We start from the raw sequence: 14,885 nt of genomic DNA on the forward strand, positions 1-14,885 counted from the left end.
GGACCCTGTAGGAACATTTCATCCTTGATCTGAATATTTGTGCACTTTAAAATTTCAGAGTACTCTAAGGAAATCCCCTTTAGAAGTTAACATCATAAGCTAGAAAATAGGCACTAACACATCCCAGAGTCTTGGTAAATGGCATACAGAAATAGTAGTTAGAAAGCACATATAGTTCAGTTAGGGTAAATGCAAAATGTGCCTAGATGTAACAAAATAAACTACACTGATAAAACTGGGGAATGGCTTGGCTTAGAAAGTTGGCAGAAAAAGATATAAGGGTCATAGTGGACTGCAAGTCAAGGCAGAATCCTGCACTCTTCAGAAAAGCAAGCAGAACAGAAAAATGCATAAACATCAGAACGCAGAAGTATTTGGTAATTCTCCCAAACTCAGACTCTGTTTAAAGAACTGCCCCCAAATCTGGGACGTGCAGTTTATCTTCTGACACCTTAGCAACACGACCTGAGTCACTTCCACCTCCATGCTCAAAAGTCCCCTATGGCTCTCCACTGTGTGCAAAGTAAAATTCAAAAGCCGGTTCCCTCCAGAGAGGCACTTCACCATCAGTGTGCAACTTAGGCCTCTGCTGTGAGCTCTGGTGACTGCCATTCTCAAACTCCGCGCTTCAGCCAGGTTCTTCTGCTCACCCCATTGGACATGAGGAGTACATCATGGCATCTTTCCCCACAACATTCTGTCTAGAAAACTCTCTCCCCCCCTTTTTTTTTAACGTGTTTGCCTTATAATATAATTTAAGCTTTGCTCTTCAGGAAGCATTCCCTGGCCACAAGAACTAAAAATGATACTTTTCTTTAAAACATCAGAGCCTATCACAATAGTTATTCATATTTACAAAGAGACCTCTGCTTCGTTTATTTTAATTTGCATTTTCGTCTTCCCTGGTTAGACTATAAACTCTTTCATCTGTATCTTCCCTGCTCCCAATCTGTCCATTTCTTTAGAACACAGGCATTAACATGTTAAATAATGGGTTTGATAAACCCGTAGACATGGCAATGGGAAAGTCGTGGAAGGGATTGGAAATTCAGCTCCAATACTTACTACCTGAATTATATTGTAGAAGTAGGTTCAAAAGAGGAATTAGAAGGCACCTTGCAACATATTTCAATAAAGTCAATTCAACTCAGTGAGTATTTACTCAAAATCCATGTGGTTCTCATATCAAATAGTTTTGCCAGATTAAAATAATTGAAGACCAGTCTTGGAGAAAAAACAAAAATCACAAAAGGTTACTTAAAATATTACTGCAGGACTTGAAATCACCACCAGAAATAACTCTGCATCTAAATAAGGCAACTCCTGATCATACCTAAGAACATGGTACTATGTAGAAAAGACACCACATTTATTGCCAAGTTCAAAGGGTAACTGACCCTCAGTACAAATGTACATTTTCTAGATTCACTAGACACCAGGCTGTTCTAAATGTGTTCAGTATTCACTAAGAGAACCAAGTGGACAATTCATTCAAATATAACAGGTAAATCAAAGAGTCCTGATTCCACGTTGCCTCTGTCGAGTCACGTTTCATGACTATACCTTCAGCTTTCATTGCAGGATAAGCCTCCCAAGCTGCCTCTCCTTTAGGAAACACCCTTTGCTACACAGGTGCTGAAGACACTGTCCTCTATGCTACTCATGGCTCTGGATGTGAATCCCCACTTGAGAAATACGTTACAGTGTGTCTACCTATGAACCTAGAATGCTTTCTCTACAATGAGAATTATCATTAGTGTCCTCAATCCTTTTTTATTTTTATTGATTTCAGAGAGGAAGGGAGAAGGAGAGATAGACACATCAACCATGAGAGAGAATCATAGATTTGCTGCCTCTTGCACGCCCCCTACTGGGACTGACCCTGCAACCCAGGCACATGTCCTGACCAGGAATCCAACTATGACCTCCTGGTTCATAGGTCGATGTTCATCCCCTTAGCCACAGTGACTGAGCTAATTTCTGAATTCTATGATGTAGGACCCATCCCTCCCACCCACATGCACACACTGCAATGTGTCTGAATTGGAATGAGTATTCATATCTGTGCGTTGTGATATAGGTATATAAAGTGTATGTGTATATATTCATATATTTTTATGTATACATATATATCTGCTGTCTATATTTGTACACATGCATATGGTTGTGTAGATATAGACACACATATGTGGCGATTTTTCCCTTTAAAAGCTGTTACAAAATTGATATTCTATTTTATAATTAATCACTTACTTTAAATAAGAATAGCAAGAACCATATCTACTTTTCCCCTTTGCCTGGTAAGAGGCCCAAATTTTTAGCCCAATTATTTCAACCAACACATATTTGTATGCTCTATTTTTTTTTATCAGTCCTGAGCTCTCATTCTAAGTTTTTCCTAGTTCTGATCTTTTACTAGTAAATTTGTTTTGCTTTTAGCACGTTATTAAATAACCTTTCACATTCAGTTATTAAATCCTTCGAGTAATGGGCAGGATATAAGGGCATAACATTAGTTATGAAAGGTCTCTTGACTACATACCAGCTCAAATACAATAATACTGACACAGAAGTATTAGGGCCAAGTACAGTGGGGCCTTGACTTATGAGTGTCCCAACTAACGAGTTTTTTGAGATACCAGCTGTCTCTCGGCCGATTTTTTGCATTGAGTTGATAATTTGAGTTAACGAGCTAGGTCTCGGAATGAAGTAAACTCGTAAGTCAAGGCCCCACTGTATTATATAAAGTCATCTGCAAAGCAAAAATCTATTGCCTTTACATCATTAGCCTAAATTAATTGCAATCACTTTTGCCACCTGAACCTTCTGCCCCCTCAATTGCACAAATAACTTGATCATCTCAAGCTCTTCTGTATGATGACAACATGAATCACACTGGGATTTTAGTAAAACTCTGTCATTATTTCCATTAAAGTGTGTGTGTGTGTGTCTTTTCTTCCTGCGTCCTGATCCTGGAGGCTTTCCACAAGTACAGCTCTGGGTCATTCCAGTAGCTGGAGAACATTTACAGGAAATCTCAGTGAGCAAACTGCCTGCGCCTCTTATCAACACCAGCCAAAGTCCCAGAGAGGTGCCTGATGAGGAACATAAGTTGTTCTACGAATTCAGTAGGGGGTTTATACTTGAGACTCTCTTATCTCATGAGGAAAAAGAAAAAAAGTCCTCTGGAAGTGGCGGGGTGGGGGGAGTCCAGCACTGACACCATGTGTGCCCTATTAAAGTTGTTTTTATTTTAGAGTGCTGTAAAAATTGTTGTATATATTTTACATTAAGACCAGAGTAGCTTACTGCTGCGTAAAATTCATAAAAGAAAGGCTCCTTTGGAATTTTCCCGTCCTTGCTTTGTTGCACACAGCACATCGGGCCTTTGGTGGCATATGCAGTTGAGAAATCCTTTTTACAAGGACCCGTAAAAGAGACGAGTACATGGTGCTCCCCACTGTAATTAAGTGGGGCTGGTGCAGACTGCAGATGGGAAGCTGCAGAGAACACCAAGGTGTGGCTTCTCGCACTCACGCCTCCCTGGTCCCTGGGGCAAGCCCGGCTGGCACCAGGACAGGCTCAAAATGAAGCGGGAGAAGCGGTTCCCTTATATCCCGCCCTCAGCCTCCATGGGATGGGTGCTATGCACGCCCAACACTCCCGCGTCTCAGTCCAAGACGGTACGTCGTTTTGCACTCTCTGGACGTTCCGTGATGTCCATGCACACCACATTGCAGCCCACTTTCCTGCTCTTCCACCTCCTCAGACCTGTACCCTCTGAAATGTGACAATTAGTAGGTCTGAAAGAAATCACTGCTAAAATAAAACCCCCAGAAAAACAAAAACATAAGACACCGACAGGTGTGAATAGTTACCACCTACCCACACTCCAGCAAACAAGGAAAAAAATTGAAAAGTGGTTGGTGGAGGGTGCAGAGAGGGTGGGCATACTTCCCAAGATGCTGCCTAAAGTTCATTGTTAAGATTGCTGAAGCAGGAATTAGACCAGCCGTGGGCAAACTACGGCCCGCGGGCCGGATCCGGCCCGTTTGAAATGAATAAAACTAAAAAAAAAAAAAAGACCGTACCCTTTTATGTAATGATGTTTACTTTGAATTTATATTAGTTCACGCAAACACTCCATCCATGCTTTTGTTCCGGCCCTCCGGTCCAGTTTTTTAAAAACCCATTGTGGCCCTTGAGTCAAAAAGTTTGCCCACCCCTGAATTAGACACTTTTTTGTTTGTTTGCTTGTTTGTTAATCCTCGCCTGGGGATATTTTTCCATTGATTTTTTGAGAGAGTGGAAGGGAGGGGGAGAGACAGAGAAACATTAATCTGAGAGACACATCAATTGGTTGCCTCTTACAGGCACCCCGACCAGGGTAGAGATTGAGCCTGCAACCGAGGTACATGCCCTTGATGGGAATTAAACCCAGGACCCTTCAGTCTGTGGACCAGCATTCTATCCACTGAGCCAAATCAGCTAGGGCAGAATTCCAGACACTTTAGCTGCTGAGAAGTATTTGAGGGCAGGTGGATCTTAGCTAACCATCAATTTAATATAATAGTTATACATTAACATTTGAAAAGTGGCTGCCTCTGGGTGACTGTCCCAGTTTATAAACACTATGAAATAACCTTAAAATCAGCTTCCATGTATCCAGAGGTCCCTGGGATATAGTACAATTTGCTATTTAATATAAAATGACTAACACTCACTGATTTTAAAATATAATGAAGTATTTAGCATTGCAGAGGGGGAGCAAGAATGCCCCCTTTTTCAGATGCTGTCTTCTTCATATAAAAATTTCAATATCTACATTCCAGACAGCCATGAAAGTTTCAAAAGGAAAGAGGTTTTACTCTTATCCTCTCTTCCAAACTATTCTTGAGGTTGGCATGTATAAAACAGACCACATAAATTGCAACTCAAATGTAAACAAAATGTACACAAATAAAGAACATATGTCTAAAGCATATTTTCTTGACCCTTATCCTACTGAAAATGCGCTTATTTCCTGCTCTCAGTTTAATCCATCACAATCTACAACCATATTTAGTTATATTATCTAATACCTAGTCCACATGTTGCTGTCAATTTATATACAGAAAACAAAAATTAGAGAGGTCTTATTACTTTTGCTTTTTAAAAAGAAAATGTTTGCAGAAATTAAGGGTCTAAATCACTAAAAAAATATTTTCTTTTGTTTCCTACCAAGTTAAAAGACACTTTAAAAAAAAAAAGGAGATAATGGTCAAGTAAGGTCTCATAAGAGGAATAAGTTATTTTCCAATAGAAACAGTATGTAGTAGCAGATTCCATATTTAAGTTTTAACACACTCCTGAGAAAATATTAGGGCTTAAAGAATTCCACTATATTTTTACTAACAATTGTGGTATGGTGAGTTGAGGTAGCTAGGAGTAGAAGGGATAAAAAACTACCTAAGCACATGTCGAAGCATCACCTAAATTACTTTAACTATCTGACTGCTTCTATGTGTCAGAAAGAGAAAAACCATGCGGGGCACAGAGCAACTAGGTGTGGGGTTGGGCGAGGATCCCAGCACTTCTGTGCAGACCAGGGAGCAAAGGGACAGAGATGAATGCTGGGTGGGACTCAACATAAGGCAGCCTCAGCGAGAGGGTGACTTTGAAGGACTAAGGATTAAAAAAAAATAACAAGCTTGAAGTCACTCTTTTTCTCCCAACAAACTGAGGATGAATGACAGTAAAATGATAGAAGAAGAGGTCTTAGTAGGGGCAGCTGAACCAAAACAAAGCCAGTGAGTGGCTCAACACTTCGGCATTTACTAAATGACCTTTGGGGTATGTTCCGCTGGCTGTTTCAAGTTGGAAGATATTGGGAGGGGGTGGTGATGGCAGAAGGCCCTGGGTGGTGTTTTTTAAGTATTTGTAGAGCAAAAGTAAAATGATGTGTCTGTTGGAGGGAGAAATAGTTTAAAGTTGGCTACTTCAATGGTGGACAACCATGGCTCTGTCTTTGATTTTTATTATAAGGAACAAGAAAAAGGCAGGGGAAAACCTGCGTTTCCGAGGCAGCAAAATATTGGTCCTATTCTTGGCTCTACCACTAGAAACTTGCTGTGCATCACCTTGGTCCAGTCAGAGCCTCCCTAAATCTCAGTTCCCTCCTCTACCCTATGCAAGTAAGAGAATCAAGATGGTTACATGGCATAGCCATCGAGTCAGCAGCTAAACAACTGTCTCGAGGTCTATCCAAAGCTCTCCTCCATTCAGGTCTATAATCAAATGGTACTCCCTCGATTTCTCTGAATACCCTACAAAAAAATAGGCACTTCCAATAAACTCTTTCACCGACTCCAAATCCTGCTTTATTTTTCTCCACAGCCTCTATCTCCGCAGAAAATTATGCACTCATCCACTTTCTTGCCATGATTCCCATTAGAAAAGCTCTAAAATGACTCATTATGCATAACCCAATGATTGATATATAGCCATGCTCGATAAATATCTAATGAATACATTAAAAGTAGTTGTCATGAGACCTTACAAAATAGTGAGTACCATACAGACAGGACAGGATAGCTCAGGCTGAGGTTATGTTGGCCAACCCTATGAAGGAGTAGAAGATTATAGCCACTTCCAAATGTCAGCATTTCCCCTGTACATGAGCATCTGCCAACTTTGTCCCTCCACAACCATGATTTCGTTTTCCTATTTGTTATTTAAATATATAATGGTAGCATGTTTATATTTTTCTATTAATATGTTGCCTAATATACAACATGGTTCAAACTCAAACTTCCTTTCATTTAAAGATTCAAGTTATAACCCGGCCAGCATTGCTCAGTGGTTGAGCATTGACCTATGAACCAGGAGGTTAGAGTTTGATTCCCAGTCAGGGCACATGCCCGGGTTGTGGGCTCAATCCCCAGGGTGAGCTATGCAGGAGGCGGTCTTTGAAACTATGTAAAACAAAGCATATCTCTCTCTCCCTCTCCCTTCCTCCCTGAAATAAAAAAGATATATAAAAAAATAAAATAAAGATTCAAGTTATATGTTAAGAGAATAAATTCGTCACAACAGGGTGAATTCTATTCATTAGTGAGCTCAGGGTGGGAGAAAGGAAAGGCAGCTATATCTGCAGTGAGTATGGGCTCCGTTTTTAAGTAATCTGTTATTTTCCCCCTTATTTCCTATATTCATTTTTCAATATATTTTTCCTCTCACTCATTATCCACCTTTCTCCTTTCACCATCGTTTTTTTAAGCTCTTCTCTTTTTTACCCTCCTGCTATCTTGGTAGATAAACAGGTCATGTGGATTTAAAGCCTTGCATAGTCTTTGAGGGTTGACCACCTGTGAGAGAAAGAGAAGGAAGAAAGATTTGAAAGCTGCCCGATGTGAAAGTCTTGGCACATGCCCAGTGCAGCTGCTGAAAAAGTGTTCCGTTCTTTGTTCGTAAAACAGCGGTCCTGGGCTTCCAGTCTCTTCCTCGCCCTTCACATCTCGGCCACAGAACTGGCCCATATCTTCTAACAATGAATCTTAGAATCACTGGGTTTTAGAACTGGGCTGGATCTTAGAGCTCGCCTACCCTCATACCCTCCAATTAACAAATGAGGAAATAGAGGCCACAAGAGGTTAAGTGTCTTGCCCAGGGTCACAGAATTAATGACTTGACAGGGTACAGAGACCCAGATCTCCTGATCGCCAGAACAGAATCCTGAAAAATGAGTGTCAGCAAAGCCCAAGAAACTCTACAGGCTATTGTCATCAGAACTGGAATAAAAGGGAACTGATTAAAAAGAAAAGTTTGGGAAGGAACACCAAGTAACTTCAAGTGTAAATCAATCCATGACTTAGGATATTTTCAGAGAATCTCCATTTAAAAGCAAATAAGCATATGACCATTACGAGGAAGATAGGCTGAAGCATTACACCATTTAAAAAAACAAATCTTGCACCCATTATTTTCTTATTTTTAGTAGTTTTTAATGTAATATCTTATATACTTAGTGACTATTCCATTGCATTGACCTTTAACTTCTGCCTTCCAGTAATCGAATGCAGCTGATTTTAATGTGCTGGTGCTTTAGTGTGAAGGAGGTTAAGGCTGTGTTTGTGTGCAATCAGGTTAAGATTGGCTCCAACAGGAGAAAAATCCATACATATGTTGAAAAGATCTGAAAAATGCCTGTATTCCCAACCTGATTACGACTTACATTTTTGCATGGTTTGTCAAAGCAGATCACTAAAATCAAATCAAGATGTAAAATGGGCTGAAGCGGTTTTCTTCTCCATTCTTCCATTAATCACCGTGACCTACCAAAGAAAGGAACTTTCTGCTCTCTCACCTGAGGCAAGGTGGGATACTACACTGGAAGTTATGCCTATTTTTATAAGCTGGTGCTCAAGTTCCAACATTAATTTTCTAGTTGTAATTTCTTACATTTTAAAATAGAAGTTATTTTATTGCAGAGTAATTTTCCGTTTCTATCAAAAATTCTATTGTAGGTCCCTTTTTATAAAATAATAAAACAAGTTTCCATATAACCTTTTAGACCTACTAACATCATACAAAAATTGAATTTATTCAACTGAAAATGTAGATTTTGGAATTAAAACAATAGCCAGTCGCTCCTAATAAATAATACTTGATAAAACCTAACTATGAATTAAATCAGAGTTCATGCCTGGTTATCAAAAGGAGGATGTTGGCAGATGACATATACGCATTTGTTTCAGCACAATTTACACTGCTGACAGGGTCAGGTCGTACTCTGTGCGACAGTATACTGCTGTTGGTAGCACAAAAACTATGAGTGCAATAAACATTACAAGTTAACAATCTAGCTGTTATCTACAAAATTCTCAAGCAAGACTGGGGCTAGGTCAAAATAGCGGGAGGGGAATATTCTGGCTCTTGTTACACATAAGCATGTTTGTTATAGGAGCATTTTCAGGTTAATTTTTGCTATTAACGTAAACCACAATTGGGGGACCACATCGCTGGGAGAGAAATGGGGGGAGGGTAGTTATATAAACAATATACAACAAAGGAAGCCTTTCTTCCCAATACCTGAATACATCAGGTTTGTTTTTAGGCATGAGGTTGCAGGTTAAATGCTCTCAGCTATCCAAGAAGTGGCTTATTAGTTTTGTAAGAAAATATTTTCTTATATTTTGACTGAAAAATACTCAGTTTAAAGGGAACAAAACCATCCTTGTTAGTGAAAAGCAAACTCCAACAAAACTTTGTTTCAAAGACCCAGCAAAGCAAAGCAAAACTAATTCAAGAGGAAAAGCTGCCTTCCTAATAGTAGCTTCTGAATCTGGATCTAATAGTTCTCACAGGCCGACTGGAGTCTTCGAGTCTTAAAAGTTTGTCTTCCTCCCTGGATCATAGACATTCTCTATGGGGCAGCATAATACGGATGTAAATCCATTTTAAGCCGATAGGTATTCTCTCTCTGGCCTGTAACCACAAAGCTGAAAAACTGTGCCCCAACAGAAAAATAAATAAAGACAAACAAAAATTTTGATTATTTCACAGGGCAATTTTCCAAACACAACTTCTTTGCTTTTCTATGCTGTAGACTAGAAAAACCCCAGCTTCATCTCCAACAACGTAGCATCCACTAGTGACAAACGGTAACAAGCGATTACGCTTTAAGAACCACAGTGACGGCGCTGAGAACTCCATCTCAAACTGACATGGCTTCAGCTGGCACCTGAGCTATGTACGCGTCTCCTAATTTGTAAATGGGCCTAATCCTGTTATTACAGAATAATTACTGCAAATCAGCACAATTACTACAAAGACATGAATAAACACACACATACCAGTAGCTGTTTTCTACAAATTATTATCAAAACAAAGAGAACCGGCTAATTGTGGTAACATTAAGACAACGTTTATTCCTCCCAGTGTTTGGGCAAGTTTATTTTAAGTTGTCATCTTCAACTAGTAATGATGCCGATGATTTTACAGATGCCATAAACCTTTCTAATCTAAACTCTTCTCAACTGAAAGTTGGCTGCTTCCCTCAGAGCAACATCTGCAAAAGCCTGATTTCATAAGACCTACTTGTATGGTACGTTAGCCAAAAAAAGACAGACACACACACACACACACACACACACACACACACACACACACTCTCTTATAAATCTCAATTTGGAAAGCCCATTTGTAATGCACTCTCCTAAATTATTATCAAGGTATCATGAAAGTAAATGAAACATTCCCTCTATATCAGGGGTCCTCAAACTACGGCCCGCGGGCCACATGCAAATACAAATATTGTATTTGTTCCCGTTTTGTTTTTTTACTTCAAAATAAGATATGTGCCGCGTGCATAGGAATTTGTGCTTAGGTTTTTTTTAAAACTATAGTCCGGCCCTCCAACGGTCTGAGGGACAGTGAACTGGCCCCCTGTTTAAAAAGTTTGAGGACCCCTGCTCTATACTCTTCTCAGTGTAAGCATCCATCTTTAAATAAGAATAATGTGGAATTTGACCCTCTGACCAATGTTGTTATCAGGTTTCCTTCATGGAGAAATAGTCATTATTGGGGGTGGAGGTAGGGAAGAGGCAAATTCCAAAAGCACACCACCCACGGCAGTGACTCCCCACACTCACCTCCGGGACAGTGCCTCATGGCCATCTTACATCTCCGGGACTCGGCGATGGTTGGACATGGTATTGTATCTTTTGCTGGCTTTTTAACAATTTGCCGTGTTCTGGTTTCCAGACCCCATTTAAATCCACATGTGCGATTATTTCTGCTACACGTTCCCCATTCACTCCAATGACCAACTTCACATCCTTCTAAATAAAGATTAAAAATAAACAAAACAAATACAAATAATTTGGTATCCATTTGCTCCACTGTCATCAAATTTATATACTCTCCTCACTTTCAGATTCCCCAAATTAAGCTGCACAGCCCACAGAGACCTATATTCGCCTTTCAAACTTCAATTCTTTGAACCAGAGGGTTACTTTCATTTACAATAATTGCCACATATGTAATTTTAAAACTAGTACTTTCAATTTGTCTTAGTTCATTTTTTGAAGCGATGCTTCTGGTCCATTCTAAAGACACTGGAATATATAATCTCTAAAAGATTCCATAGCTAAAATCTACAGCAGAAGATACGATTTTCACATTATGACAGAAGAGAAAGCTTTTCATGTTAATTCTGAACACCCCACTGAAATTCACATGTGTTAGTTTTATTTTGAAAGTAAGTGTTTGGGCCCAACCAGCATGGCTCAGAGGTGGAGCATTGACCTATGAACCAGGAGGTCACAGTTCCATTCCTGGTTAGAGCAGTAGGGGGCATGCAGGAGGCAGCAGATAGCTGATTCTCTCATCATTGCTTCTATCTCTCCCTCTTCCTTCCTCTCTGGAAAATATATATGCACACACACACACACACACACACACACATATATATATATGTATATATATATATGTATGTATGTATTTATATTTATATGTATTTTAAAAGTATTTGGTGAAAAGGATAGAGTGTTTGTTTTGCATTTTCTGATTTATCTCAATTCTTCAATAGGTGTCAGGAAACCACATTATGTATTTCCTATTCCCTAAATTGGTGCTATATATTATTATAGTGTGAAAGTAAACAAGTATGGTTAGGTATATGAAAAATGTATGATTTTTCTAGATTACATATCTAACTTTTAGCACCCCCTTTTGTAAAATCATAAAGCGGAAAAGTGGGCTAGCCTCCAGTCTCCTGGGGTGAGGTTGGGGAATAAAAGGACAAAAATTGGTAAAGTTAAACGTCCTCATCAAATTCCCCATTAAAAAGCCCCTTCACACTACCAGGTCACGACTCAGGCCCAGGGTCCACACACAATATTTCAGCATTCCAGATCTTAGCAAGCATGATCATGGTTACTCTTAGATGTTTCAAAGCTATTCAAGATGATTTGTATTCAGGTGAATGCACTGGACTCAATTTGTAATTTATCTTTGAGGGTTTCATAAGAGCATCCATTGACCGTCTATAAGGGGCATGGGTCTTGCCTCTCAAAAGCAAACTCAACATTCTCAATATGCTCTTCTAGTGGCTTTCCTATGTTTAATAAGGTGTTGCCTGTATGAATGTATTCACTCATACACAAATAGGAACATAAGTACACATTACTTCATTAACCTCTTCTTTAAATGTGTTCTCTACAAGCTTTTGAATATATAATTACTAGAAACCTGATGCACGGATTCGTGCACTAGTGGGGGGCATGGCCTGCGGAGATCAGCCCGCTGTGGGAGCTCCGCTCATCCTGGTCAGCTGAGTGGCACTCCCACTGTGGGAGCACACTGACCACCAGGGGGCAGCTCCTGCATTGAGCATCTGCCCCCTGGTGGTCAGTGTGCATCATAGCAACTGGTTGCCCAGTCATTCTGGTCATTCCAGTGTTTGTTCGCTGGGCTTTTATATATATAGATAGACTGTTTTAGCAATATTTCTTCAGGAAAAAAGTTCTCAATTTTCTCTTAAGTCTCCATTTCAAGGAGATGGAAAGTCTCATAATACACAGCTCTCTTGTACATCATATCAGATGTGTAACATGCCAAATAAAACTCAGGGGTAGGTGCAAAGGGCTGGACGTAGTGAAGATGCCATTGCACCTAAGAACAGATTCAGGCATTCATCAAAATGCAGGTACTGATAGAGCTTTACCTCTTAATTGGTAGTATAAAAGCCAAACCATATAAAAACCATATAAAACTATATAAAAACTATATAAAAACAGTGAAAAAGTAGTATAAAAACCGGTGTTTTCAAACACTCAAAAAATACACAATTTATAAAATGTGTATTCCTCATTATTATTCACAAATGATATGTATGTATATATTAAATTATGCATTCTAGCTATACAAATTTAGTAAAGGTAAAACTGTTTTAATGCACTTTGCAACATGCAGTCAGTTGTCAAAATATATTTTGCACAAAAATTTTCTTCCCAATGATATTTAAAAAACAAATGGCTAAGAAGATCCATAATTAATATACATAACAAAAGTGATAGAATCATTAATAACATGGTACAGTTTGAAATTTTTATTTTTATTTTAAACAAAATGTTTTTATCTAACAGATACTAATAATTTTTAAGATAAGTAAGAAATAGATGTATTACACATATGATAAAAAGCATTATCAGCATCTAAATAGTTTAATCTAGCAAATGTACAACTCGCAAATTTTGTAGCAAGATGTAGTATATGGAACTACCCAATGTCATGATGCCTAAAGAATTCAGAAAGTCAGCAAAAAACTCAAATAATTTTCCGTTCTAATTAACAAGACAACCAGGCTGAATAACCCAGTATGCATTTCCCCCTCCCCAAGAAACAGGTGTAAAAAGTTGCAGTTTGAAAGTTACACAAAAAACTACTTACCCACACATTCCATGGTTTCATCTAATGGTGCAAAACCATCTGGGCACTCGTCAAAGCAACGGCCTCTATGCAAATAAAAGCCTACTTTGCACTTGGTACAAAAGTCTTTGCTGAAGCAAGAATCACAGTTTTCTATTCTGCACCCTAAAAACAATTTTAAAGAGAAAATTTCAGTCAAAGAGAAATGCACTTGTTTTACAAATAAAACTTTCACAAACTCATTGGTCAGATCAATCGAAATTCTAGTGGTCAAAGCAATATGTGTTCAACTCTTTTGTTTCCTAACGCCATCTCATTCTGCATCACTCCTACCTCTTGCAAGAGCTCACCACATCAATAAGCTAAGACACAACTCCAGCCCAAGGCCCTGGGCAGCCATGAGATCCTTCTGAAATTTTTGCAACTCCACATGGGATTAAAAAGGATGTAAAAGAAAAAGAAAACACCCCCACTACAAATTACATTGCTGCTGGGACTGAAATCTCTGCTCTTCAAAAGACAAACAACGGAAAACATACAAAGGGGGATACTCTAATCAGGATCTCCTGCTTCTGGACAGTCAATTAAAATTCTGTTTATGTTGGTCAGTGTGGCATTTACTGTCATCAGAGGGTTCCTTAACTCGGAGGGGTAGTTCAGGTCATTTAAAAACAAAACAACACATGTAACAATGTGCCAAAGGCTTTATATGCATTTCCATTTGGTTTTCATAAGAATCCTACAAGGAGGGCAGTACTATCCCTATTTTGCAACTAAAGAACTCGAGACTGAGAGAGAGTAAGTCCTAGAGCTAGTAGTGGCTGAGCGGGTTCTGAAAGCCCCCAAAACTGATTGCCTCCTACATCTGGGCTCCTTTTCCTGACCCACTGACTGAACTTGGTGAGGAGCAGTTTGGGAAGCAGTGCTGTCAGGCCTGCTCCCTGTGGGCTTGGACCCCAGATCTGCCCTGACCAGCTCTGTGACTCCAGACAACTGCACAGCTCCCTGAGCCGCTGTTTCCTTCTGTATAAAACGGAGATGTCACAAGGCTATTGTGAGAACTTGTAATAATTAGATAAATTGACTCATAATCTGCACATAGAAGCAATAGTGGATTAGAAACGTATTTTTCCACTAAACACACATTACAACAAGGTGTAAAAAGGAGCGAAAATGTATCTTGTATTATAGGTCAGATTCCCGAATAGGCCAGTAACATCTGGGCCAGAGATAGAGGGCTTGCATGGGGAAAAAGAAATATACTCTAAGCTGCTCTGCAGAGAAAAGGAGAGAAGGTTAAAGGATTGGTTAATTGGAAGGTCAGGTCTTCAACAGATTATAGTTCATTATTACTTGTAACAGATTTAATTGATGGTAATTAACAGCATGTAAAGCTCTATGAAAACTCCATGGCATTGCTTATATTCATTTAACAAGCCTCGGAGTGCCAGTACTGTATTTAGGGCTTTCATGAT

General features: G+C 39.3%; 1 protein-coding gene across 1 annotated transcript in view; it reads right to left on the reverse strand.

Moving 5' to 3' along the window:
• Nucleotides 1-14,885, reverse strand: part of RSPO2 (R-spondin 2) — a 143,100-nt gene that overhangs the window by 37,985 nt on the left and 90,230 nt on the right. Inside the window, exons 4-5 of the mRNA XM_036338698.1 lie at nt 13,432-13,575; nt 10,632-10,820 (exon numbers count right to left, since the gene is read on the reverse strand). Coding sequence (XP_036194591.1) covers nt 10,632-10,820; nt 13,432-13,575 — 333 coding nt within the window. The remainder of the gene's footprint in view (nt 1-10,631; nt 10,821-13,431; nt 13,576-14,885) is intronic.

Source organism: Myotis myotis, unplaced genomic scaffold (genome assembly GCF_014108235.1).
Source record: "Myotis myotis isolate mMyoMyo1 unplaced genomic scaffold, mMyoMyo1.p scaffold_m19_p_16, whole genome shotgun sequence".
Lineage (NCBI taxonomy): Eukaryota > Metazoa > Chordata > Mammalia > Chiroptera > Vespertilionidae > Myotis > Myotis myotis.